At 42.6% G+C, this 26,037-nt stretch overlaps 4 protein-coding genes across 6 annotated transcripts in view; 1 reads left to right on the forward strand and 3 right to left on the reverse strand.

Annotated features, from left to right (window-relative positions):
• LOC118236585 (olfactory receptor 52K2-like) overlaps positions 1-4,669 on the reverse strand; it is an 8,289-nt gene extending 3,620 nt beyond the window's left edge. The window contains exon 1 of the mRNA XM_035435076.1: positions 4,270-4,669. Coding sequence (XP_035290967.1) covers positions 4,270-4,669 — 400 coding nt within the window. The remainder of the gene's footprint in view (positions 1-4,269) is intronic.
• A 2,003-nt stretch (positions 4,670-6,672) lies between these two features.
• On the reverse strand, positions 6,673-8,698 carry LOC118234900 (olfactory receptor 52K2-like). The gene is made up of 2 exons (XM_035431748.1): positions 8,689-8,698; positions 6,673-8,350 (listed from the first exon to the last, which is right to left on the reverse strand). Exon 2 carries the CDS (start codon positions 8,285-8,287, stop codon positions 7,334-7,336), a length of 954 nt encoding a protein of 317 aa, XP_035287639.1. The 5' UTR covers positions 8,288-8,350; positions 8,689-8,698; the 3' UTR covers positions 6,673-7,333.
• On the forward strand, positions 8,015-24,603 carry LOC118234898 (olfactory receptor 52Z1-like). 3 transcript variants are annotated; one of them, XM_035431746.1, is made up of 4 exons: positions 8,015-8,101; positions 13,619-13,701; positions 22,748-22,840; positions 23,072-24,603. In XM_035431746.1, the coding sequence occupies exons 3-4, from the start codon at positions 22,785-22,787 to the stop codon at positions 24,045-24,047; spliced, it is 1,032 nt and encodes a 343-aa protein (XP_035287637.1). In that variant the 5' UTR covers positions 8,015-8,101; positions 13,619-13,701; positions 22,748-22,784; the 3' UTR covers positions 24,048-24,603. The 3 variants fall into 3 exon arrangements, with proteins under 3 accessions (XP_035287637.1, XP_035287638.1, XP_035287636.1); XM_035431747.1 differs by lacking the exon at positions 13,619-13,701 and having other exon boundaries at positions 8,077-8,101; XM_035431745.1 differs by lacking the exons at positions 8,015-8,101; positions 13,619-13,701 and adding an exon at positions 13,855-13,941.
• On the reverse strand, positions 13,021-14,175 carry LOC118234901 (olfactory receptor 52J3-like). Its single transcript, XM_035431749.1, has one exon. It carries the CDS (start codon positions 14,125-14,127, stop codon positions 13,174-13,176), a length of 954 nt encoding a protein of 317 aa, XP_035287640.1. The 5' UTR covers positions 14,128-14,175; the 3' UTR covers positions 13,021-13,173.
• Positions 24,604-26,037: the final 1,434 nt, after the last annotated feature.

Below are 26,037 nucleotides of genomic sequence, written 5' to 3' on the forward strand. Positions count from 1 at the left end.
CGAAACATAGGCTCTGCTTCTCGGGGCCGCTGTCTGTGAACACTCTAGCAGTGGTTTGATGGTCCTAGGCCCTATTGTCTGGGAGCTATTGAACTTTGAAAGCGTTAGCCGGCTGCATTTTTTTCCGATTGGCGGATTAAAGTCAGGTTTGGAAATATTCGTGTAAAATCGCGCGGGGTGGTAGCGCCCGAAACAAAGGCTCTGCTTCTCGGGGCCGCTGTCTGTGAACACTCTAGCAGTGGTTTGATGGTCCTAGGCCCTATTGCCTGGGAGCTATTGAACTTTGAAAGCGTTAGCCGGGTGCATTTTTTTCCGGTCGGCGGCTTAAAGTCAGGGTTGGAAATATTCGTGTAAAATCGCGCGGGGTGGTAGCGCCCGAAACATAGGCTCTGCTTCTCGGGGCCGCTGTCTGTGAACACTCTAGCAGTGGTTTGATGGTCCTAGGCCCTATTGTCTGGGAGCTATTGAACTTTGAAAGCGTTAGCCGGCTGCATTTTTTTCCGATTGGCGGATTAAAGTCAGGTTTGGAAATATTCGTGTAAAATCGCACGGGATCGTAGCGCCCGAAGCATAGGCTCTGCTTCTCGGGGCCGCTGTCTGTGAACACTCTAGCAGTGGTTTGATGGTCCTAGGCCCTATTGTCTGGGAGCTATTGAACATTGAAAGCGTTAGCCGGCTGCATTTTTTTCCGGCCGGCGGCTTAAAGGCAGGGTTGGAAATATTCGTGTAAAATCGCACGGGGTGGTAGCGCCCGAAGCATAGGCTCTGCTTATCGGGGCCGCTGTCTGTGAACACTCTAGCAGTGGTTTGATGGTCCTAGGCCCTATTGTCTGGGAGCTATTGAACATTGAAAGCGTTAGCCGGCTGCATTTTTTTTCGGTCGGCGGATTAAAGTCAGGGTTGTAAATATTCGTGTAAAATCGCACGGGGTCGTAGCGCCCGAAACATAGGCTCTGTTTCTCGGGGCCGCTGTCTGTGAACACTCTAGCAGTGGTTTGATGGTCCCAGGCCCTATTGTCTGGGAGCTATTGAACTTTGAAAGCGTTAGCCGGGTGCCTTTTTTTCCGGTCGGCGGCTTAAAGTCAGGGTTGGAAATATTCGTGTAAAATCGCGCGGGGTGGTAGCGCCCGAAACATAGGCTCTGCTTCTCAGGGACGCTGTCTGTGAACACTCTAGCAGTGGTTTGATGGTCCTAGGCCCTATTGTCTGGGAGCTATTGAACATTGAAAGCGTTAGCCGGCTGCATTTTTTTCCGGTCGGCGGCTTAAAGGCAGGGTTGGAAATATTCGTGTAAAATCGCACGGGATCGTAGCGCCCGAAGCATAGGCTCTGCTTCTCGGGGCCGCTGTCTGTGAACACACTAGCAGTGGTTTGATGGTCCTAGGCCCTATTGTCCTGGAGCTATTGAACATTGAAAGCGTTAGCCGGCTGCATTTTTTTCCGGTCGGCGGCTTAAAGTCAGGGTTGGAAATATTCGTGTAAAATTGCGCGGGGTGGTAGCTCCCGAAGCATAGGCTCTGCTTATCGGGGCCGCTGTCTGTGAACACTCTAGCAGTGGTTTGATGGTCCTAGGCCCTATTGTCTGGGAGCTATTGAACATTGAAAGCATTAGCCGGCTGCATTTTTTTCCGGTCGGCGGCTTAAAGTCAGGGTTGGAAATATTTGTGTAAAATCGCGCGGGGTGGAAGCGCCCGAAACATAGGCTCTGCTTCTCGGGGCCGCTGTCTGTGAACACTCTAGCAGTGCTTTGATGGTCCTAGGCCCTATTATCTGGGAGCTATTGAACTTTGAAAGCGTTAGCCGGCTGCATTTTTTTCCGATCGGCGGCTTAAAGTCAGGGTTGGAAATATTCGTGTAAAATCGCGCGGGGTGGTAGCGCCCGAAGCATAGGCTCTGCTTATCAGGGCCGCTGTCTGTGAACACTCTAGCAGTAGTTTGATGGTCCTAGGCCCCATTGTCTGGGAGCTATTGAACATTGAAAGCGTTAGCCGGCTGCATTTTTTTCCGGTCGGCGGCTTAAAGTCAGGGTTGGAAATATTCCTGTAAAATCGCGCGGGGTGGTAGCGCCCGAAGCATAGGCTCTGCTTATCGGGGCCGCTGTCTGTGAACACTCTACCAGTGGTTTGATGGTCCTAGGCTCTATTGTCTGGGAGCTATTGAACATTGAAAGTGTTAGCCGGCTGCATTTTTTTCCGGTCGGCGGCTTAAAGTCAGGGTTGGAAATATTCGTGTAAAATCGCGCGGGGTGGTAGCGCCCGAAGCATAGGCTCTGCTTATCGGGGCCGCTGTATGTGAACACTCTAGCAGTGGTTTGATGGTCCTAGGCCCTATTGTCTGGGATCTATTGAACATTGAAAGCGTTAGCCGGCTGCATTTTTTTCCGGTCGGCGGCTTAAAGTCAGGGTTGGAAATATTCGTGTAAAATCGCGCGGGGTGGTAGCGCCCGAAACGTAGGCTCTGCTTCTCGGGGCCGCTGTCTGTGAACAGTCTAGCAGTGGTTTGATGGCCCTATGCCCTATTGTCTGGGAGCTATTGAACTTTGAAAGCGTTAGCCGGCTGCATTTTTTTCCGGTCGGCGGCTTAAAGTCAGGGTTGGAAATATTCGTGTAAAATCGCAGGGGATCGTAGCGCCCGAAGCATAGGCTCTGCTTCTCGGGGCCGCTGTCTGTGAACACTCTAGCAGTGGTTTGATGGTCCTAGGCCCTATTGTCTGGGAGCTATTGAACATTGAAAGCGTTAGCCGGCTGCATTTTTTTCCGGTCGGCGGCTTAAAGTCAGGGTTGGAAATATTCGTGTAAAATCGCGCGGGGTGGTAGCGCCCGAAGCATAGGCTCTGCTTATCGGGGCCGCTGTCTGTGAACACTCTAGCAGTGGTTTGATGGTCCTAGGCCCTATTGTCTGGGAGCTATTGAACTTTGAAAGCGTTAGCCGGGTGCATTTTTTTCCGGTCGGCGGCTTAAAGTCAGGGTTGGAAATATTCGTGTAAAATCGCGCGGGGTGGTAGCGCCCGAAACATAGGCTCTGCTTCTCGGGGCCGCTGTCTGTGAACACTCTAGCAGTGGTTTGATGGTCCTAGGCCCTATTGCCTGGGAGCTATTGAACTTTGAAAGCGTTAGCCGGCTGCATTTTTTTCCGATTGGCGGATTAAAGTCAGGTTTGGAAATATTCGTGTAAAATCGCGCGGGGTGGTAGCGCCCGAAACAAAGGCTCTGCTTCTCGGGGCCGCTGTCTGTGAACACTCTAGCAGTGGTTTGATGGTCCTAGGCCCTATTGCCTGGGAGCTATTGAACTTTGAAAGCGTTAGCCGGGTGCATTTTTTTCCGGTCGGCGGCTTAAAGTCAGGGTTGGAAATATTCGTGTAAAATCGCGCGGGGTGGTAGCGCCCGAAACATAGGCTCTGCTTCTCGGGGCCGCTGTCTGTGAACACTCTAGCAGTGGTTTGATGGTCCTAGGCCCTATTGCCTGGGAGCTATTGAACTTTGAAAGCGTTAGCCGGCTGCATTTTTTTCCGATTGGCGGATTAAAGTCAGGTTTGGAAATATTCGTGTAAAATCGCACGGGATCGTAGCGCCCGAAGCATAGGCTCTGCTTCTCGGGGCCGCTGTCTGTGAACACTCTAGCAGTGGTTTGATGGTCCTAGGCCCTATTGTCTGGGAGCTATTGAACATTGAAAGCGTTAGCCGGCTGCATTTTTTTCCGGCCGGCGGCTTAAAGGCAGGGTTGGAAATATTCGTGTAAAATCGCACGGGGTGGTAGCGCCCGAAGCATAGGCTCTGCTTATCGGGGCCGCTGTCTGTGAACACTCTAGCAGTGGTTTGATGGTCCTAGGCCCTATTGTCTGGGAGCTATTGAACATTGAAAGCGTTAGCCGGCTGCATTTTTTTTCGGTCGGCGGATTAAAGTCAGGGTTGTAAATATTCGTGTAAAATCGCACGGGGTCGTAGCGCCCGAAACATAGGCTCTGTTTCTCGGGGCCGCTGTCTGTGAACACTCTAGCAGTGGTTTGATGGTCCTAGGCCCTATTGTCTGGGAGCTATTGAACTTTGAAAGCGTTAGCCGGGTGCCTTTTTTTCCGGTCGGCGGCTTAAAGTCAGGGTTGGAAATATTCGTGTAAAATCGCGCGGGGTGGTAGCGCCCGAAACATAGGCTCTGCTTCTCAGGGACGCTGTCTGTGAACACTCTAGCAGTGGTTTGATGGTCCTAGGCCCTATTGTCTGGGAGCTATTGAACATTGAAAGCGTTAGCCGGCTGCATTTTTTTCCGGTCGGCACCTGAGTGGGTAGCAGATGGCCAGGAAGCGGTCGTACGCCATGGCAGTGAGGATGATGTAGGCTCCGCCCCCGTACAGGTGCACCAGCAGCGCCTGAAGGAAGCAGGCTGCACAGGAGATAGAGCGGTCCTCCAAGGCGATGCTGCTGATGAGCTGGGGAAAGAAAGCGGTGGCACCCATCAGGTCGTTGACGGGCAGGTTGAGGAGCATCAGGTACATGGGTTTGTGCAGACTTCTGTTCAGGGTGATGCTCAGGATCATGGTCATGTTGCCAGCCAAGATAAAGCAATAGGCCACTGTCCCCATGATAACAGCAAAGTAGGTCTGGGATGGCGGTAAGCCCAGGGTCTCCATGTAAAAAAATGGCGGAAGGTCTGTGCTGTTCGGCTCCATCTCCATGACCTCTTACTGAGTTTTTCTCTTTATTTGGTGTTTTGCTGTATTTTTTTGGCAATACCTGTTCCAGAAACAATAAAGACGAAAGACAGAAAATTACAGGAAAAAAATGTATGTACACATACACACAAATACTTACACATACACAGAAATAATGTGCATTCAGTCAATGTTTAATAAATATTTTTCTCTGAACTTTGTCATCCAAATAAAAATTTGAGTTTTATTTTTTCCTTCACAAATGCAGTTTTGACAAGTTCATTTAGTTGACTACCTAACTGCCTTTTTGAAATAAATAAATAACTTTACCGGTTGATTCAGCTGTTGACTATGACAAATATTGACTGACTCCAGGCTACCCAGTGTCTGCCTGCAGTCATTACGATAGATAATAGTGTAGCTTACCAAGTCTCTGGAAGTTCCTGCATGCATCAGCCCAACAGCTCTCCTGTCTGAGCCTCTCCATCAGGTCCAGGTTTTTATAATATCTCTATAATCCCTTCAGGCTCTACAACCTGATGCACTGACAGCAATTGCAATCTTTACTCCCTCATCTGGGGGACGAAACTCAGGTGCACCGCAACATCATCAGAGACCCTGTAGACACAAGTTCCAAAAATGGAACCACCCCCTCCCCCCCAGGACAGCATGTCAACCCAATAAACACCTGAATTTATCTCCACGAATCGCACTGGCCCGAGTGGGTTTATTTGCATTTATTCCGTTTTTTTACGGTCAAACAGTCTGGTCACACAATACAGCATTTGAAAGTGTGATAACTCTTCTATCTCTCTAAACTATTTTACCGTGCTAGTGTTCCAGCAAAAGCGGCAGCCAATGCTTATGTCGCCCTCCGGCGACCAGTAGAGGAAGTGGCAGCCACCCTGCTTACAGGACCCCCCCCCCCCCCCCGCTAGGAACAGCTCCAGACGTCGCCTCGGGGCAGCCCGAGTGGCGATGGTTGAAAACCCGGATCAGGTCGCGATCCAGGATGTTCCGGGCAGGAACCCAGGACCGTTCCTCTGGCCCACACCCCGCCCAGTCCACCAGGTACTGGAGACGTCCACGAACCCGGCGGGAGTCCAGCAGTCGGCGGACGGTCTATGCTGGTTGACCGTCAATGATGCGGGGAGCAGGGGGTGGCCTGGTGGCTGGAGACAGGGGGCTGCAGACCACGGGCTTGAGGCGGGAGACATGAAAGGTGGGGTGAACATGCACATTACGAGGCAACTGGAGGCGGTAGGCAACTGGATTGACCTTCCGGAGAATCTTAAAAAGGGCCCAATGTAACGAGGTGCCAGCTTCCGGGACTCTGCTCGTACGGGGAAGGTCCTGAGTGGAGAGCCAGACCCTCTGCCCAGGACGGAGAGGTGGCCCAACCCTCCGAAGACGTTTGGCTTGGCGCTGCTGCCGTAGAGAGGCCTTTTGCGAGGCCGCCCGCGCCCTCCTCCATGTCAGACTTCAGCGCCGGACCAACCGCTCCGCCGACGGCACCGCTACCTCTGCCTCCTGCTCAGGGAACATGGGGAGTTGGTAACCGTACAGACGCTTGAATGGGGACATACCCGCGGAGGAGTGGTGCGAGGTGTTGCGTGCGAATTCGACCCAGACCAGGTGACTGATCGAACCGGCAACCCTCCGACTGCCTGACAACCGCTCTCACCTACTGAGCTATGTCGCCCCCACATTCCTCTGTGCACAATATCGCTAATGCTTGTCCCTTGATAGGCTCTGGGAATCAATTACAGGCTCGTTGCGAATGTGAACATGAGCTAATTAAGGTTTATGCACCTGAGCGTCAGAAAACATGGAGAATTATTCGCAGCTCTCAGATGGAGCCACGCACAGGGCGTACAGAACAGAGATGCTTATGTGTAATATATGCTCAAAGGTCAAAAGTAACCGCTGAGGTGCTATAGGTAAGGATATAATGTATGATATGAGGGGTGAGGTTAACACAAATCTTTTTGAAACCTTTTGATTTTTAAAATTTTATTATTGTTTGTTCATATTGGAAACCATTAATTGACATAATTTCTCATGAATGAAATATAAAAAGCAAAACAGATTTATAATACAAAGCACACATTAAGCAGTGTAACAATGTTTTGTTTAAAAATAACATTTACTACTATTGCTTCTAGTAATAATAATGATAATATGATTACTTCAATCCTTGTTACTGCACCCAGTCAAAAACTATTCATGAAAATTCATTAAATATTTATACATCATTGTTATTGATGCACTGATGTCATGTATGCAGTCAAATATAAAATAGCAGGAAGATATACTGTGATAGTGTGTTTTAGAATATAATCAATGACTTACAGTAAGCCAGGATTCAACCAGCCTTCTTCCTTGACTTTGACTCCCAATTCAATACATTTTGTCCTTGAATAAACACAAAGTCTCTTCAGCAATCATCAAAATTAACTCAACAAACTCTGTGTGCAAAACACAAAAGTGCCACACTTCCCTTCACTTGAACAAAAAACTTAAAGACAAATTAACCCTCAAAAGAATCCATATCTCATTGTAGACAAAGGGTCATTCATAATCATCATCAAATTATTTAGCATATGGTAACTGCAGATTATTCATGGCTTTTTACAACTAATAGCAAAAGTTCTGTTCATTAAAATGACATCACGATGAGTCAGACTTTCATCTGGCGAAGCTGGTAACCTTTTTCTTAGTGAAAAAATGTATCACTACACTTCTGATCTCTTTGGTGCTTAATCCATATATCAAGGGGTTAAGCATCGGTGGAAACAGTAACATTGACACCCCTGCGGCCCTTCTCAGGTACGGGGACACCTGGTCGAACCTGTGGGCAAGCACCTTGAACATGGTGGTGACCTGGAACACCAGGTAGACTGTCAGGTGAGTGGCACAGGTACGCAGGGCCTTGCTCTTGGTGTCTGACTGCTTGTTGGTGAGGCAGGCCACCAGGATCTGGACGTAGGTGAAGACCACGGCGAGCAGGGACATCCCTTGCAGGAAAGAAGAGAGGAAGAGGCCATAGTAGTTGTTGATGCTGGTGTTTCCACAGACCAGCTTGACCAGGCTGGCATTATTGCAGTACATGTCAGCGATGCTATTCCCACAGAACTGGAACCGAGCAAGCAGACAGAAGAGGGCTGAGATCATGGCAAGGTCCATCAGCCACATCGCCATGACGATCTTCAGCAGGTTGGCATTGCTCATGAGGGTGCTGTACCTGAGTGGGTAGCAGATGGCCAGGAACCGGTCGTAGGCCATGGCGGTGAGGACGATGTAGGCTCCGCCCCCGTACAGGTGCACCAGCAGCCCCTGAAGGAAGCAGGCTGCACAGGAGATAGAGCGGTCCTCCAAGGCGATGCTGCTGATGAGCTGGGGAAAGAAAGCGGTGGCACCCATCAGGTCGTTGACGGGCAGGTTGAGGAGCATCAGGTACATGGGTTTGTGCAGACTTCTGTTCAGGGTGATGCTCAGGATCATGGTCATGTTGCCAGCCAAGATAAAGCAATAGGCCACTGTCCCCATGACGACAGCAAAGTAGGTCTGGGATGGCGGTAAGCCCAGGGCCTCCATGTAAAAAAATGGCGGAAGGTCTGAGCTGTTGGGCTTCATCTCCATGACTTCTTATTCAGTTTTTCTCTTTATTTGGTTGCTTGCTGTATTTTTTTGGCAATACCTGTTCTAGAAACGATAAAGAAAAAAGACCAAAAATTACAAAAAAAAAATGATGTACTCATAGACACAAATGCACACACGTACACACAAACAATATTCAATCAATATTAAATCAATATATCTCTGAACAGTACTTGGGGGTTATGGTATCTCTGAACTCTGTCATCCAAATAAAAATTTGAGTTTTATTTTTTCCTTCACAATCTCAGTTTAGACAAGTTCATTTAATTGACTACCTAATTGCCTTTTTGAGAAAGAAAAAACTTCAACAGTTCATTCAGCTGTTGACTAAGACAAGCCAGTGTCTGCCTGCAGTCATTACGATAGATAATAGTGTAGCTTACCAAGTCTCTGGAAGTACCGGCATGCATCAACCCAACAGCTCTCCTGTCTGAGCCTCTCCATCAGGTCCAGGTTTTTATAATATCTCTATAATCCCTTCAGGCTCTACAACGTGATGCACTGACAGCAATTGCAATCTTTACTCCCTCATCTGGGGGACGAAACTCAGGTGCACCGCAACATCATCAGAGACCCTGTAGACACAAGTTCCAAAAATGGAACCACCCCCTCCCCCCCAGGACAGCATGTCAACCCAATAAACACCTGATTTTTTCCCCACAAGTCGCACCGACCCACGTGGGTTCATTCCGTTTTTTTACGGTCAAATTTTATCATGCTAATGTTTCAGGAACAACGGTTTCTAATTTTGTAACATGCGTGGTGGCAGGACAAGCTTCGGGGGTTCCTCACCTTCTGTGCGTTTTGGAACTCCACAAACAACAGAAATCATGATAGAGTCGAGATGCTTGTCATGGCAAGAATCCAGCAAACAAAATTTTTATTCCCAAAAACACAGTAACTCGGAGAAACCTCGATAGAATGTCCAGTGTTAACCAAGGAAATCTCAGAAGGAATTATTGTTGTCCATTTTCGCTGTTGTATACACACCAAAATATTGTGTACAAAATTGTCTCCAGTTTATATAGATTCTCTGGAACAAAACAAGCCCAGCTTGTCTGACCAGTACTGGCCAAGCAGTCCCTCAATATAGCCAATAGAAACTTGCCCTGCACATTTCATGAGCATCACTCATTAATATGCTGGACCAAACTGATGTAGTTTGTGATTAAAATGAAGGATGCAAAATAAAGTTCAAAACCATGCATCGAAGTGCACACTTTGATATGAGCTGACTGAGTTGTCTTTGGTAACAATACACAATAATTTCAGTGGTCCAGGTTGCTTAAGACGTTATTTTGGAAAGATTTGGTCGGCTGCGGCTAGAGTTTCCTGACAGAACTTGCTTTGTGCATTCCATGTGCACCGCTCATTTGGCGATTACTATTTACAGGAATGTCACAATTCATGTGTTGTATGAATGCCTGTTATTAAGAGGAATTGGCATTCAACACCATGTAGTTTTGGCACTTGACTGGAGAGTGTAAGGATAGCAGTTAACCACATGGTGGCAACATCTCCCTTTGCATGACAAATACCGTAGAGGATGTCTGTAAACCAGATAAATGCAACATAAGATTTTATGAGTGGTCATTTAGGCCATAAATCACACACACCATCATAGAGAACTGCAGTATGTGTGAGAGAGAATAGCAGTACATGTAAGAGAGAATAGTAGTATGTGTGAGCATGTATGATTGTTTTTGTGAGAGAGAACAGTAGTATGTGTTTGACTGGGAAATAGAAGGTAGTTTGATTGAAATGACAGGCTGTTTCAATGGTCATTTCCAGATCAAATGTTAAACTTTCACAAACTTGTACACAGCATTTGCCCACCACTATGATATCTGTGATACCTGATTCAAGTAATTACAGATGATGGTCTTCAGTCAAGACAATGATAAGCAGAATATGGTGTCATATTGCTGGGTTGAAACAAAAAACTTCACACACACCAGCACATTTTGGACACCCCTGCCCTGAGTATGATCACTGATGAATTACAGACCAATTACAGAGCACCCATCAAGAATTATACTCTAAAGGAAGGGCGGGAGGAAACTTCGTAATATGATCCTGGAACATTCTGGAAAAGCATAAAACACTATTTTTCCGATCTCCTGATAATGGCAATACTGGTAGAGTAAATGGGGGAGGTAAGAGAAAGGCTGTAACTGCCATTGAGAATACTAAGGTTGTGTCCTGTGTATTTTTTTATTTATTTATTTATTTTTAATATTGACAGAGCAGCAGGGGCAAGGCACCAAGCTTTAAAGGCCATTCCACTGTGGGCATAGCCCTGATGATTTTTATTCATGGGAACATTTTCTTTGTTGGCATGTCAGTGGTCAGTTACGCATAATTTGCATTTCAGGCACCCCATCATATGTGTGACCATGACAGGTCAAGCTGTAAGTTAATTTGTCACGAAAAAAAAGGGAAACAAAAACACAATGCATTGTGGGCAAAAAAAAAATTATTTGACCAGAGCAGGATGCCCCTGCCACCCCGAGATCCTCGAGGCTGCTTCCTTACAAGGATTCTTCCCACCTTCCAGGGAATTTTTCCTTGTCACTGCTGCCTCCGGCTAGCTTTGTGGGGGGGGGGGGGGGTTAGGCCATGATAAACTGAAAAACATCTTGCAACAAATCCCTGGTTAAAATACACTATATGAATAAACTTTCATAGGTAGATAGGTAGATAGATAGATAGATTCTTCTGTGCACAGGTCACTACTACTTGCCCCTTTGTGATATTTAGATTTATTAAATTGTATTATTGTTTGGTCATATTTTGGAAGCATTGACATGATTTCTCATGAATGAAATATAAAAATCATAACAGATTAATTAATAAAATCATATATTAAGCAGTACATTTGTACATTTTTGTTTAAAAATAAGATTCACTACTACTGTTTCTAATAATAACAATAATAATAATAATAACAATAATAATATTGATAATAATAATAATATGATTACATTCATTCTTGTTAGAGTACCTAGTCAAAACAATTAATGGACACTCATCATTAAATATATTATATCATTGTGATTGATTATTGATGTCATGTATGCAAATACAAAAAATAGCTGGAAGATACATCATTATAGTGTGTTTTAGAATATAATCAATGATTTACAGTAAGCCAGGATTCAACCGGCCTTCTTCCTGGACTTTGACTCCCAATTCAATACATTTGTTTTTCCTTTGGAATACACAAAGCCTCTTCAGCAATCACCAAAAATGAACTCAACAAACTGTATGCAAAACACAAAAGTGCCCCTTGCCTTTCAGATGAACATTGAACTTACAGACAAATTCATCTCAAAAGAATCCATATCTCATTTTAGACAAGGGGGCATTCATAATCATCAAATTATTTACAGTTTTTCTCAATTGTTTAAACACGTTTTCTGAAACTATAGCTCAGTTTCTCAAAACTCTACACACAAAGCACAGCAACAGTTAACCTTTTGCCAAAACTACACAAATCTCTTGCAAAATGCATTCATGCATTCAAAACCATGTTCTCTCTTCTCAAAACGGACTTTTTCCATCAAAATGATTCACACAGGCCTCATATGAATAGGTCTTATTGAGCATTGATTTCACACTGGTGCGATAAATTTAAAAACACAACCATCAAAATACTGTATATATGTTTTGGCCTCATGAGGTCATGTTACATATTCAAGTGTATAAAATTCTGTAAAAATAGCTTATTTTTTATCCTTTTTTGAAGTTTTAGTTTTCTTTTCGAGGGGTCCCAAAATAGGCTGCAATTTTACAGTAAATATAAAGACTGTTGCCATGATACATTACAGTAAATATATCATCATATAAATAGTGCATTTGCTAGGTAAACCTAATTCTAATTCAGTACAGTACAGCAAAGTGTGTGAACTGTTATCACTTTGAGTGTTGTTGTTATTGTGTATGATACAATGCACATTTACTGTATTGTCCTGCCAATGAGGTCCAGTTGGGCTGCACTCACAACCCAGGTTCCATCAAGAGTCATACTGAACATTGTTAGAAGTGTTTTTTCATTTTCCTTATCAGTGCAATTATGAGTTTTGCCAAAATAGATAACATTTGTGTCTTCTCAAAGCTAGAACATGCTTAGACTGTGTCAGTCTGGACAATGGATGTAATGATCTGTTATCATATATGAAATCAATGAACAAATTCAAAAAGGTAACAAAGCAAATCTTTATTTGTTACTGTAAAATAAATCTTTGCTCAGCAGACTGCAAAAATAAAAATCGTAGTTTGTAGCCCTGCTGTAAAAAAAAAACAGAAAACAAATACGTGATCAACCAAAGTTGCACATATTTCATTTGAAATATTAGCTTGTCTCCCTTTTCTTCGTCCACCTCATCCACCTCGTACACGTACACCTCCTCCTCTACCTCTCTGTGCTGCGTGTTGCTCCATTGTTTTCCAGCACAATAGAGGTCATCTGAGGTCTCTTTTATGCTCTGACAGATAATTTAAAAGTTTAGCCAATTGGTACTTAAAGTTTGGCATTTGAAGGCCAGTGTTTTCCATGTGAACAAACAAGGCTTGATTATGAAAATTGTGCTAAATGATGAGATTTTGTGTGTAGAGTTGTGCAAAAATGTGATTTAGAATTGCTATTTGAGTGAAAACAAAGGAATTGTGCTTAGAGTTTTGCGGAAATAGTCTTTGTTGTTGACACATGAGCTTCAAGTTTTCACCATCGTGTGCATAGTTCCAGTTTTAGTGTTTAAACATTTGAGAAAAACTGTAACTTAATGTAATTTCAGATTATTCATGGCATTTTACAACTAATAGCAAAAGTTCAGTTCATTGAAATGACATCACAACAAGGCAGACTTTTATCTGGCAAAACTGGTAACCTTTTTCTTAGTGAAAAAATGTATTACTACACTTCTGATCTCTTTGGTGTTTAATCCGTATATCAGGGGGTTAAGTATGGGTGGAAACAGTAATATTGAGACCCCCACGGACCTTCTCAGGTACGGGGACACCTGGTTGAACCTGTGGGAGAGCACAGTGAACATGCTGGTGACCTGGAACACCAGGTAGACTGTCAGGTGAGTGGCACAGGTACGCAGGGCCTTGCTCTTGGTGTCTGACTGCTTGTTGGTGAGGCAGGCCACCAGGATCTGGACGTAGGTGAAGACCACGGCGAGCAGGGACATCCCTTGCAGGAAAGAAGAGAGGAAGAGGCCGTAGTAGTTGTTGATGCTGGTGTCTCCACATACCAGCTTGACCAGGCTGGCATTATTGCAGTACATGTCAACTATTCTGTTCCCACAGAACCGGAACCGGGCAAGCAGACAGAAGAGGGCCAATATCAGGACCAGGTCCATCAGCCACATCCCCATGACGATCTTCAGCAGGTTGGTATTGCTCATGAGAGTGCTGTACCTGAGTGGGTTGCAGATGGCCAGGAAGCGGTCGTACGCCATGGCAGTGAGGATGATGTAGGCTCCGCCTGCGTACAGGTGCACCAGCAGCCCCTGAAGGAAGCAGGCTGCACAGGAGATAGAGCGGTCCTCCAAGGCGATGCTGCTGATGAGCTGGGGAAAGAAAGCGGTGGCACCCATCAGGTCGTTGATGGGCAGGTTGAGGAGCATCAGGTACATGGGTTTGTGCAGACTTCTGTTCAGGGTGATGCTCAGGATCATGGTCATGTTGCCAGCCAAGATAAAGCAATAGGCCACTGTCCCCATGACGACAGCAAAGTAGGTCTGGGATGGCGGTAAGCCCAGGGTCTCCATGTAAAAAAATGGCGGAAGGTCTGTGCTGTTGGGCTCCATCTCCATGTTCTTATATTTTGAGTTTTACTCTTTACTTAGTTGCTTGCTGTATTTTTCGACAATATCTGTAGAATTAATAAAGACAAAAGACAGAGAATTACAGACAAAAATGTGTACACATACACAAACACATACACACCAGCAATAGCCTAAATAATATTCAATATTTCTCTGAACTTTTTCTTCCAAATAAATGTGTTTCATTTTTACTTTCACACAGTTTTGACAAGTTAATTCAGTTGACTGCCTAACTGTCAGTTTGAATACAATTCTATTCAACTGTTGACATAGACACATGCTGACTAACTGACTCCAGGCTAGTCTGTGAGTCTCTATGCAGTTATTCTAATAGAGAGTACCTTAAAAAGTCTCTGGAAGCATATGCATGAATCAGCCCAACTGTTCTTCTGTCTGAGCCTCTCCTCCAGGTAAAGGTTTTTGTCATATCTTTATAATCCCTTCAGACCCTACAACGTGATGTGTTGTCCCTCATCTGGGGGCACTTATCCCTTAGGACAAAACTCTTGGGCACTGCCACATCTTTAGAGATGTTTTTTTATGGAATTAGTGGAAAATTTAATTTGAATTGCATAGCTTTAATTTGCTTTACAATATTTAGACTTTGTCATTTTTAAACTGAATTACTGTATTTAAAAATGTATTTGAATTGCATAGGTCAAATTTGTATTTCACTATTTGAATGTAATGGTTTGGAATTTAATTCGATCTTGATTGCATTCAGTATTCATTTTTAATTTCATGCTAAACATTTAAGTTAAAAATGCTTCCAAGTTTCAAGTTTAGCGAAATATTTAGTGAAATGTATACAACATTTTGCTACATGTTTTCCTAAATATATAAAACATTCAGCTAAATATATGAAACATGTTTCATTGAGCTAAGTATTTTGCTAAATATTTCACACATTTAGTAAATGTTTTATACATTTATTTAAATACTTAACTAAATGTTTTATATATTTAAATATTTATCTGCATTTTTCATACATTAAGCTAATTGTTCATATATTTTGCTAAATGATTATAAATTTAGATAAATGTTTAAAGCCAATAAATGATAAATTATGTACATACATACATTTGGGGCACCACATTTAACATTTGCACCTGCACGTCATTTCAAAGATCAAGTATGTTGGAAAAAGGGACCACGGACATCATTGTGAGAGGAAAAAAAAGGAAATTTCTGTTAAATGTGGAGGGAAATGCATATTAAAATTTGGCATTTGGCCCTCCATAGTATTGATCTGTTCAACAGGCAAACTTTGTCCAACTACAATATATACACACCCCTAGGCCAGAGGTACTGCCAGGCACAGACCTCTGTTTCCTATATCCCTAGTACAAGATACTACCAAATGGGGGGGGGGGGGGGGGGGGGGCTTGTGTGTGGATGTGTGTATGTGTATGGACATTTTTCTGTGCACATGAACGAGTAGGAGTACAGACTCATTTGACTCATTTGGAGAAGTAATATTGTAATATTGAGTTAACTGCACCCTCAGCAACAACCAGGTATCCAAAGTACATGAAAATCAATTGCACCTCATCATATTAAGAGCAACACAGAGGTTTGAATCCTAGCCAGCGCCTTTATGTATGGAGTTTTCGTGTTCCCCATGTGTCTGCGATGGTTTCCTCCCACAGTCCATAGACATTTAGGTGAGGTAACCGGACGATCTAAATGTCCCATAGAGGTGAGTGTGCAGGTGAACGGTGTGTGTGATGGATCTGCGATCTGCGCAGGACATATTCCTGTCTCTCACCCAATGCAGGTCAAAATAATGTTTAGAAGCAGTTCTCATGAACCTAATAAAATTCATGTACCAAACAATGTTAAGTACCTCTTTTAGCTGTTAAAAAGGGTCAGAGTGTCCACGACCCCAAACAGAAAATAAGGGTTAACTAGCAGGGGTCACTGATGTCAGCCCAGAGATAGTTCTGTGCATCAGAAATAAATATAGAATATATTAAAAGGTTTCGTTCAACCAAATGTGCTGTATCTTTGTATAAACCCCATGGAGAGACAATACCAAATTATATAAGCATCTAAAGTAGAGGGTGAATGAATAATGTACTTCTTGCTTTAAAATAATCCTTGTGGCACAAATTGAAAACATTTTTGGTACTTTTATTAGATTATATTTCTTTTTTTCTTTTTTATTGCGCTTTGTGATGTTTATCCATTGTCTTATTCAGTGTTTGTTCGATTGTGTTAAATCAGACTTCACCCTTGTGGACTGACTAGAGGTTAATTACAGATTGCCATGGGGACTTGTTGACAATGCCAGGGAGATTTCGGGGAGATTTCTGCTCTCTGTAGACCGATCAGATGAAGTTGTCTCATTACTCCTAAAGTCTAATGAAGTTGTGTCATTAGACTTTCTCTGAGCTGTTGTTTGAAAACTTTCCATTTTACCTGAGGGATTGGCAGGGTCAAATGGCCCCTATATTGATAATAAATGTCAATAAACAATGTGAGGAAAGAAAGGCAACATGAAAGGCTTGTTTACTTCACGAAAAGCAATACATAATGGTGCATAGCACACACCAGTGGTCCCCTAATTTTAACTTTTTTTCCATTGAACTTTAAGTTCACTTCCTTCTATTGTCACTAATGAGTTTAAACACAAATACACACATTTATATTACACACATATGCAGCACCTGCCCACACAGAGCCTAACACATATTTACATCTCAAATAATATAGCATCTGTTTCACACATATCATCTGTCTCACACTTCACAATACATAGACAAATGCAGAAGTTATGGCCACTTTCACATCTTGATATATAAATAATTTATTTAAGCATCACTAAAATATATGCATCACTATTTCCAAAAAGGCCAAACATATACAATATATTGCTATGTATTACATTTCTGCAAGGGACAGCATAAGCTGTTGTAATTTTAAAAACAAAATTTACCTCATTTTACTCAATTAACAGCCCCCGTCCCTGTCAAAAAGGGAAAAAAGGATTGGAAGGGACCCATGATAATTATATTTGTGTGGTACACTAACGATAGTAATTTAATGTCTGAGGAGGTCACCACTGTGTCTGGCTCAGTCAGCTGGGAGACTGGAAGAGGATTTGTTATTAACAAGCTCCGTCGTGTGTTGTTTTCTAAAGGAAAGTTTAACTAACAGTGTCAGGTCGTAATTAATCTGCAGAGACTCTGGGAAACCTCAAGCCAATTAGTGTTTATTAGTCATAATGGCATCTTCACTAATGAAGCGTGTCGATAATGGTGCCTCTGGACATTTGTTGATTCTCTTGTAACTTGCATCATCAAAGAATCTCATTTCCTATTGCATGCATGTCTTCTGTTCTTGGTAAGCATCCCCTGGTGAAACAACTGCTCTCGGCTGTAAGAAACAAGAACAGTAAATGCTACATCTGACTTCAGTTGTTCAAGGGCCAGTTAAGTAAGGCCCATTGATCCTCAGTCCTGGCCCTGACTTGGAGAGCCACAGTGTTTGCTGGTTTTTGTTTGCTGTGCAATCAACTGCTTTTACTGATCAATGGCTGTGCTACTCAAGTGCTGGGTGACAGCCTAGACCAGCAGACCCTGTGGCTCTCTGAGACTGAGAACCACTGAATCAAACCAATTGCACGTGTCTTCAATGTGCATGTCTTCACCCATCGAATAGTCAATATACTAATTTCGTCCTTCATATTAACTCTAATTATGCATTGTACCTTTTTGTGCCCTGTACAGAATCATTACATTAGGGGCATTTATCAAATGTTCTAATCCAGAGCAACTTAAATAGCTTTTTTTTGTTGCCATTTTTAAAAAATGTATCCATTTATACAGCTCTCTTTCTCTCTCTCTCTCTCTCTCTATGTATATATATATATATATATATATGTATATATATATATATACTGAAGCAATTTAGGTTAAGTACATTGCTAAAGAGTAAAACAGCAGTGTCATACCTGGGAATCAGACCTGCAACCTTTGGATTACCAGGGCAGTCCCTTACCATTATGCTACATTATGTCTACCATATCAGACCCCAAATGAAGCATAATCATGATCTTAGCATTTCTCCTTTCAGAATGAGATTTACAGCAGTGCTCAACTACAGTGCTTCAGTGCACTGCTGTGTCTTCACCTGAAGCCTGTATTGCTTGGGCCATGTCCGAATCAGTGCACTTGCCTACTATTGATCATACTTGTTAAGCACGCTTTATGAGAAAGTGGTACAAGCGACATTTTCTCTAAATGCAGTGTACCTAAAATCCCAGGATGATGCATTTATTTCAAAGTATATTCGGGTACATACTTTTCAAGAAGTAAACAACCATTTTTGTCCCATAAATATGATGTGCAGCTTAAAAATTTTGCACAACCTGACAAGCTGATATCCTTCAACAACTACAACAACCAACGATGACACCTGAGCAAGGCCACGCAAGGGGCGTGTCTTACAACACAGTTGGAAAATAGTATGGAGGATATTTTTTGCGTAGTGCCCATTGTGTACTAAAAAGTGCACTAAACAGTAAGCTTTATGTTTAGTAGACATTACAAACTTTGAGGACACAGTAGTTGGGAGGCTGATTTGGACACAGCCCAGATCTTAGAGCTCTCAGGCATCTGCTGTCTAGACCTCACAACCCAGAATGCTCTCTGTCAGGGCAGAAATGCAGTTTACTTCCCCTGTCTCTAAGAGCACACAGAACTGTCAAAGATGTACATAACATCATAGTGTCTTTAATCAGCACAATCATAAAACAGCTGTGTTTGCCGGGGTACAAAAAGTTTGTAATTTAGACGTACAGACGTCTGGTACTACAGCAGGATTTTTATCATCTTCGTTATTATCTGCCTAGCAGTAATACAAAAAAGTGAGAGAAAGTTACAGTGGTTATAGAATTGGGCTTGCAGCTCAGGTTGCAGGGTTGATTCCTAGTTAGTGGGACAATGCTGTTGTACCCTTCCTCAAAGCAGTTAGCCTAAACCTCTTCAGTAAATATCTAGCTGTATATCTGTATATAGAAAAGGAAAAGTGTGTGAGTTGCTCTGGACATCATCTAATATCTTATTTTCCTCTTTAAACATTTGAGTTAGGCTGAGGGTTGAAACCTCAAAGTCTTAATCACTGATCCACCTTATGGTTTTCAAACAAAGATCAGTGATACATTACAAAGATAGTAGTTATTTAATTTAGTTTGACACAGGCCTTTTATTACCACAGAACAATGATTATCTCTCTCTCTCTTTATCTCCCTCTCTCTCACACACACAGACACTGTCCCCCCCTCCTCTCTCTCCCTCTCCTTGCCATGTGTTGGCAGCTACGTCCCTGAGGGAGCAGATGTAAAAGGTTCATTCTGTGAAACAGAAGAAAGTGTGGGGGGTTGGGGGCTACAGGCCAAAGCCTACAGCCAGTGGGGACACAGGGGATTTGACTAATCATTTTGTGTTCTTACACCCTGGGGAGAAGAAACTCCTTTAAGACTTGAGTTTTATGCTTTGTCCCTTCAAATTGATTTGTGCTGTGGCCATTTGCCACTGGATAACAGCTAATAGTCTTTGGTTCCCAGAATGTTACGTCCTGAAAGTTGGTGCAAAAGCATCCCCGGTACATAAACTTGTAAATCTCTTTACGTGTTTGATCTTTAACTTAATGTGATTCATTTTATTGTTCCTTAAAATCAGTAGGAGTTTTTTTTTTCCCCAACAGAATTACACTCCAAGACTGTCTTGAGAACATTCTCCTCACAACCAAATGAGAAATGAATTAAAATGTTCCTGTTAGCTGGGTAGAAGACCCAGAGGCCTACACCCTTGTGCCATATTTATTTATTTATTTATTATTTATTATCCTTTAATTAACCAGGAAGGTCCCATTGAGATACAATATCTCTTCTGCCAGGGAGTCCTTGTCCATATAACAAAAGATATTACAGTAAATAGCTCTTCAATGCATTCAGTCAAAATATGAACACTTACAACATGTATATATAAAGTCTGAATATTAGACACACTGTACATTTTATGAAATTCTTCAAAAGTAAAACTTTTTTATGTCAGTTTCATGGTGCTGACTTGTTTTGTGTGACGGTGGGGAAAAAACTCACAAGGTCCATTTACAAACAGATTAGCCCCATGGAAAGCCCAACAACTGCAAGAACAAATACAGAGTGTATATGGGTCTGCGCACATGAGAAACTACCCTGGATTTTTTATTTTTCAAAAAAGTTTCAAGCAAAATGAGAAAACGCAAAAGGAAAGGTTAAAATAAAAAAAATATTTCAATAAAAGGGTTTCATGACTTTGCTTTGGTCCCTGTATCAAACTCAGGGGAAGCAGTTAATTGGTCCCCATAAAGTGTTTTCCCTATCCTCAGGATGCACTGGGCCAGTTTGTGTCCAAGTATGACAGTGCCTTGGGTATTAATTAGGTACACCCCCTCCTCTCCCCCAAACCCCATTCCCCACATTGTGGCAACCAGGCCCAATGCCTTCATGAATAGACAACAATGTTGCATCAGGACTGAAGCTGTTTTTTTTATTTTTATTATAACAATAATGTGTAAAACATGTAAAATTATTTGTTTGGCCTTTTTGTTCTGCAGCATCACTTTAGAATATGAACTTGGAGACAGTGTAATACCAATAGTTTTATACAAATGTCTACTGCTTTGAGCAACTATCTATTCACAGATGTAAATATTGTATATTCTTTTGTATATGTGACTTTATTTTTTATAACATTTTTAACCTTAACCTTTACTTAGCTTTAGTAACATCTTTACTGTAAAAGTTCCACTGTGTAATTAGTCATATATTACCGGTAATCACTGACACAGTTTGGTTTGAATTTCAAAGTCTGTACAAAAACGTCAATTTGAACGCATGTACAGTGCGAAAGGGCTGGTACAGTGTGCAGTGGATAGCACTGTCATCTCACATCAAGAAGGTTCCGGGTTTAAATCCTGGAAGGGGCATTTCCGTGTCTGCATGTTGAAAACTGCATGTTCTCCCCATGTGTACCTGGGTTTCTTCCAGGTGCTCCATTGTCCTCCCACAGTCAAAAGACATGCAGTAGGCTAACTGGAGAGTCTAAATTGCCCCACAGGTGTGGGTGTGTGAGTGAATGGTGTGTGCCGTGTGATGGATTAGTGACCTGTCCAGGGTGTATTCCTGCTTTTGGCAGGGATTGACTCCAGCACCCCTGTGACCCTGACCAGGAATAAGTAGGTTAGATAGCGGATGGATGTTTGAATTCACAATAGATTACAGTAGATTTACAACAAACAAAAAAATCAAATAGATATTTTTAATGTTGATTTTTAATCCATAGTTGTGTTTTGAATGTTAAAAGCATTCTTCAAGCAGGGATTCATATGGATGTTTGTTACATTTGTAGAAATCTTGGTCTGTAATTATATATTCCCACTCATTTAAAGCCATGGAAGTTGATTAAGAGCAAGGATGATGTCCCAAGCATCTAGGTGCCAAATCAGATGACCATACACAGTCATGAGTTGCAGTCAACAGGATCTCCATCGAGAGTGGGAACCACTGCTCATGCAGCAGTCTAATCATGATTAGCCAGAGTGCAGAAGTGGACCACCAATTGAATGGATTTTGTATCTGGTTCTGTATGCCATGTTAGTGGTGATTACATTAGTCCCTCAAAGACCACCAACATGTCAAATAACTGAAATGCTGCAATACAAAAGATACTTAATCTCAAAAAGAAATTCTGGCCTAATTCTGCCCTGCATGCATGGTTTGGTGTGTTTCGGTGGACCTGGAGTATTGTTTTGTTGAATTCAGCATACAGGGTTTCCACTGGGTTTTTGTCCCATTGTAAGTAGTCTTAATGGCAAAGTGGGCCCCATACCTCACTTCCATATAGCACAATCAGTTGTAATACGCTGTCAATTCTTTTTAAACATATTCTTATTGGTATTTTAATGTTGTAAATTTTTCATTTAACAGCATAAAATTCCCTTTTAGTTTTGTCCTTTAGAACATTCACTGGTTGGTTAAAGCTCCCTGATGCGTTGATTTTCAGACCAAAATATGTGCAATTTGTGGTGTGTTCTAATATTGCGTCACATAAAGTGAAACTGCATCTGCTTCTCTGAAACCTGGCCTTTTTTTGGAAAATCATTATTTTGGTCTATTTAAAATTTACTGCCAGGGCCCAGGACAGCCAAGTTCTGCTGTAGCTCTTGTTCTGTTTGAGGGCGACAGCAGAACCAAGTCATCTGCACAAAATTTAAATTTTATTTTGGTGTCATGTTGTCAGGGTGAGGTGCGGTAGGACCCAAGCGCAGAGTAAAACACAGATAGCGAAAGGTGTAATACAAATGAAGGCTTTACTCACAAAAACAAACAAAGAACAAACAAAAGGCCATGAGGGGCAATTCCAAAAGAAAACTCAAAAATACTTAAAACAGAAAAAACACATGTAGAGTGAGCAGATTGTTCCAACATCTCTCTCTCTCTCTCTCTCTCTCTCTCTCTGGGATAGGTCCCTAGATAATGGCTACTGGGAAAAATTTGTGTCTTGATGATACTATGGTCATTACTGGCACTTTCAAAACTGATTTCACTCTTGCTGCTCAGGGGAACACACAAGGGCCTATAAAAAAGGAACCATTGAATGGAACCGCGAGAGAGGACCAATGGACGGGCCATGGCATCCACACATTCAGTGGGGTAGGTGATGACTGTGCTGGCTCTGTGACATCACTCAGTTGCTTTCTGAACAACAAAGACAATCATAGATGAGTACACTGGATGAACTTTAATGCAAAATATTAAACAATGCATGCTACAATATGGGAATGAAATTTTAAAACAGTGGTGACTGAAACTTATATCTTGTTATATACTTCTTTTTTAAACATTCATGACATTAGTTATTTTGGATGCTTTTCTCTTTCCCAGTCTGACAGAATTTCTCAGGAAAACCAGCATGAGTAACGTGACCTACAACAATCCCATCCTGGAGATCGAGGGCATTGACGTCCCCCATCTTTTCATTTACCCAGTGTTTGTCCTAGTGTTGGTAATCTACCTGATCATCCTGACCACCAACATAGGGGTCATGCTGCTTATTATGATGAACAGGAGCCTGCACCAGCCAATGTACCTGCTGTTCTTCAGCCTGTCCTTCAATGACGTCCTGGGCAACACGGTGCTTCTGCCGCGGCTGATGTTGGACGTGGTCTCTACCGACAGGTCTATCAGCTATGCCTCGTGTGTCTCCCAGGCCTTCTTCAGCCACACCTATGGCACGTCCTGCCACACGGTGATGATGATGATGGCTTTCGACAGGTACGTGGCCATATGCCACCCTCTGAGGTACACCTCCATCATGAGCCCCGCCATGGTGGCTACACTGACTGTGTCTGCCTGGAGCACATCAATAACGCTGGTGTCCATCCTGCTGGCTCTCACCATACGGCTAACGCGTTGCCGTTCTGTCATTCTCAATGCCTACTGTGACAACGCGTCCCTTTTCAAGCTCTCCTGCCAGGACGTGAGCATCAACAACATCTACGGTCTGACATTCACTGTTGTCCTTCTTGGCTCCTCCATGGGCAGTGTGGCCTTCACGTATTTCAGGATCCTGGTCAGCTGTGTCTCCAGAAAGAACAAGGAGCTGAACAGGAAGGCCCTGCAGACCTGTGCCACACACCTGGTCCTCTACATGATCATGCTCTGCTCCGGCTTCCTCGTCATCATTTTGCATCGTTTCCAGATAGACAGCAAGTACCGGAAGATGGCGTCTATTCTCTTTCACATCCTTCCCGCCAACATGAACCCCATCATATACGCTATGCAGACCAAGGAACTAAAGACCAAAATTGTGCAGATACTTCATTCAAAAGTAACCCAGCTGCAGAAATTTGAAAATTAGCCTCTGAGTTACCTCTTCCACAATATACTGGATGCACTTACAGATATGTTCATGCAGTATGCAGTTATAGAGTTCCTGTCCTCTTTTATATCAATGGGAAGTGTGACTTGTTTTCATTTAATACATAATCGGTGATAATAACAAAGAGAGTCTATTGTATAATAAAGAGTTTGCAAATGTATTCATGCCTTATTTGGTTGACAAGTCAGTCTGTAATTTTGAGTTTTGTATGCAAATATAATTTGATAAATACAGTACGATAAATTACACGTAGCTGAGATGGCATATGATAGAATGTATTATCCGCTTCTACTTTGTTGAAACCATTTTAGCGAGCATATTTCTGTCCTTTCATTATAAAACATTTAGACAGTTTTGTAATTCTGGTGGTGCCGTCCTATAGAACTCCACCCCACTGCAAAAGTAAACTTGTGTAGCAAACTTATCTCATAAAATAAGCCAGCTGGTTCTCAGTGTAACTAATGTTTCTTACTGTACCAAGGTCATGAGTCAAATCATTTATATGTAAATGAAAATAAAAGAGAAATATATACAATTGTGTCATTGTTATATTCAAAGAAAGCACAGCACTTACTTTCATTGGGAGAAATGACCACATGGATTCGGAACTAAGCGCCGCTTACAAAAATGGTTTGTTTCTTTTTCATGAAACACAGGTCAATGTGATTGCGGTCTCAATAATAAAATTTACTCTTCTTGGACTCATGGAAATTCTGATAGAACATTTCAGTGTTGTATTGTGATACTGCCAGAGTGCAGTTCAGACAGTACCTCTCACTAAGAGTATTGTTCTGTTCAGCAGAGCATTGTTCAGCAGGAACAGGTCATATGTACAGCGCACACATGGACAAGCTCTTTCTCTCTCTCTCTTTCTCTCTCTCTCTCTCAATTTTTCAATTAAGGTCAATTGAAAATTCTTTATTGGCATGACATATTTCAATATATGTGTTGCCAACACTTTACAAAAACAAAAAAACATTACAATGTATATAACTACAACACAACATGTCATGAAATATAAATATATAAACACACAATAAGTACATATAAATAAAAAAATAGAACCATAATAATTAGTTAATTTTAAAAACAAATAACCAATTTTTCTTAATAATTAATGACAATAAATGGTAGCAACCATCCCTCCAGCTGTAACAGGTAGCTACATACTGTGCGGCCATGTTTTGGCAGCACCATTCCCCTCCCAGGAGAATTTTCTCAGATTCAGGTAGGTTTCGGAAGTTTGACAATTGTGTTTTAAATGTGTGGGAAAAAAATGTTCTCCAACTGTTTTTGTATTTCACACATTCGACGAGGAAGTGTGGCTCTGTCTCCATCTGCTCTTTGTTGCAGTGTGAGCACAGCCTCTCCTCCCTGGGCAGCCAGGTCTGCCAGTGTCCACCTGTCTCTATCGCCAGGCTGTGCTCACTGAGTCTGTACTTCATCAATATTTTCCTAAGCTTGTGGTATTTCACTGTGGTCAGTTAGTCTGCCACAATGTATCCTCGGTTCAGGGCCAAATGTCATGGTCCTGTGTTCCTGTCTGCGTTTTCCCTGTTGGGCCGCCAGATGGCGGCACTTCGGTTTTGTGTCCTGCTCCCCCTGTGTTAATTGTATGATTGTTTTCAATTGTCATTATTGGTTCTTGATTGTCTCGTTTTCCCTTCCCTCTCTGTGGCCTGATTGTTCATGGTGCCCTCCTGTGTCTCGTCAGTGTGTTCTATTTAAGTTTCTCCCTCGCTTGACTCAGGTGCTGGATCCTTGTGGTAATGTCAGATTGTTTGTTCGTAAGCCTCTGCTCCATGTGTTCTTGCCTATGCCCTGGTTTCCTAGTGTTTTTGGATTTTTTCCTTGTTCCTATGTTTTGAAGTTTTCCTTGTTTGTTTAAGGTTGCCCTGAGAGGCTTTGTGTTTCCTTTTGTTCCCTCGTTAAGTAAAGTCTTTTGTTCTCCTTCCATTTTGGAGTTTTG

Source organism: Anguilla anguilla, chromosome 9 (assembly GCF_013347855.1).
Source record: "Anguilla anguilla isolate fAngAng1 chromosome 9, fAngAng1.pri, whole genome shotgun sequence".
Classification (NCBI taxonomy): domain Eukaryota; kingdom Metazoa; phylum Chordata; class Actinopteri; order Anguilliformes; family Anguillidae; genus Anguilla; species Anguilla anguilla.

Bases quoted from the DNA above. Each gene is read 5' to 3' on its own strand.
- LOC118234898 (XM_035431746.1), top strand. From the start codon at position 22,785: ATGGAACCGCGAGAGAGGACCAATGGACGGGCCATGGCATCCACACAT. The intron at 22,841-23,071 runs GTAGGTGATGAC...TCTCTTTCCCAG, and splicing joins GCATCCACACATTCAGTGGG to TCTGACAGAATTTCTCAGGA.
- LOC118234900 (XM_035431748.1), bottom strand. From the start codon at position 8,287: ATGGAGATGAAGCCCAACAGCTCAGACCTTCCGCCATTTTTTTACATG.
- LOC118234901 (XM_035431749.1), bottom strand. From the start codon at position 14,127: ATGGAGATGGAGCCCAACAGCACAGACCTTCCGCCATTTTTTTACATG.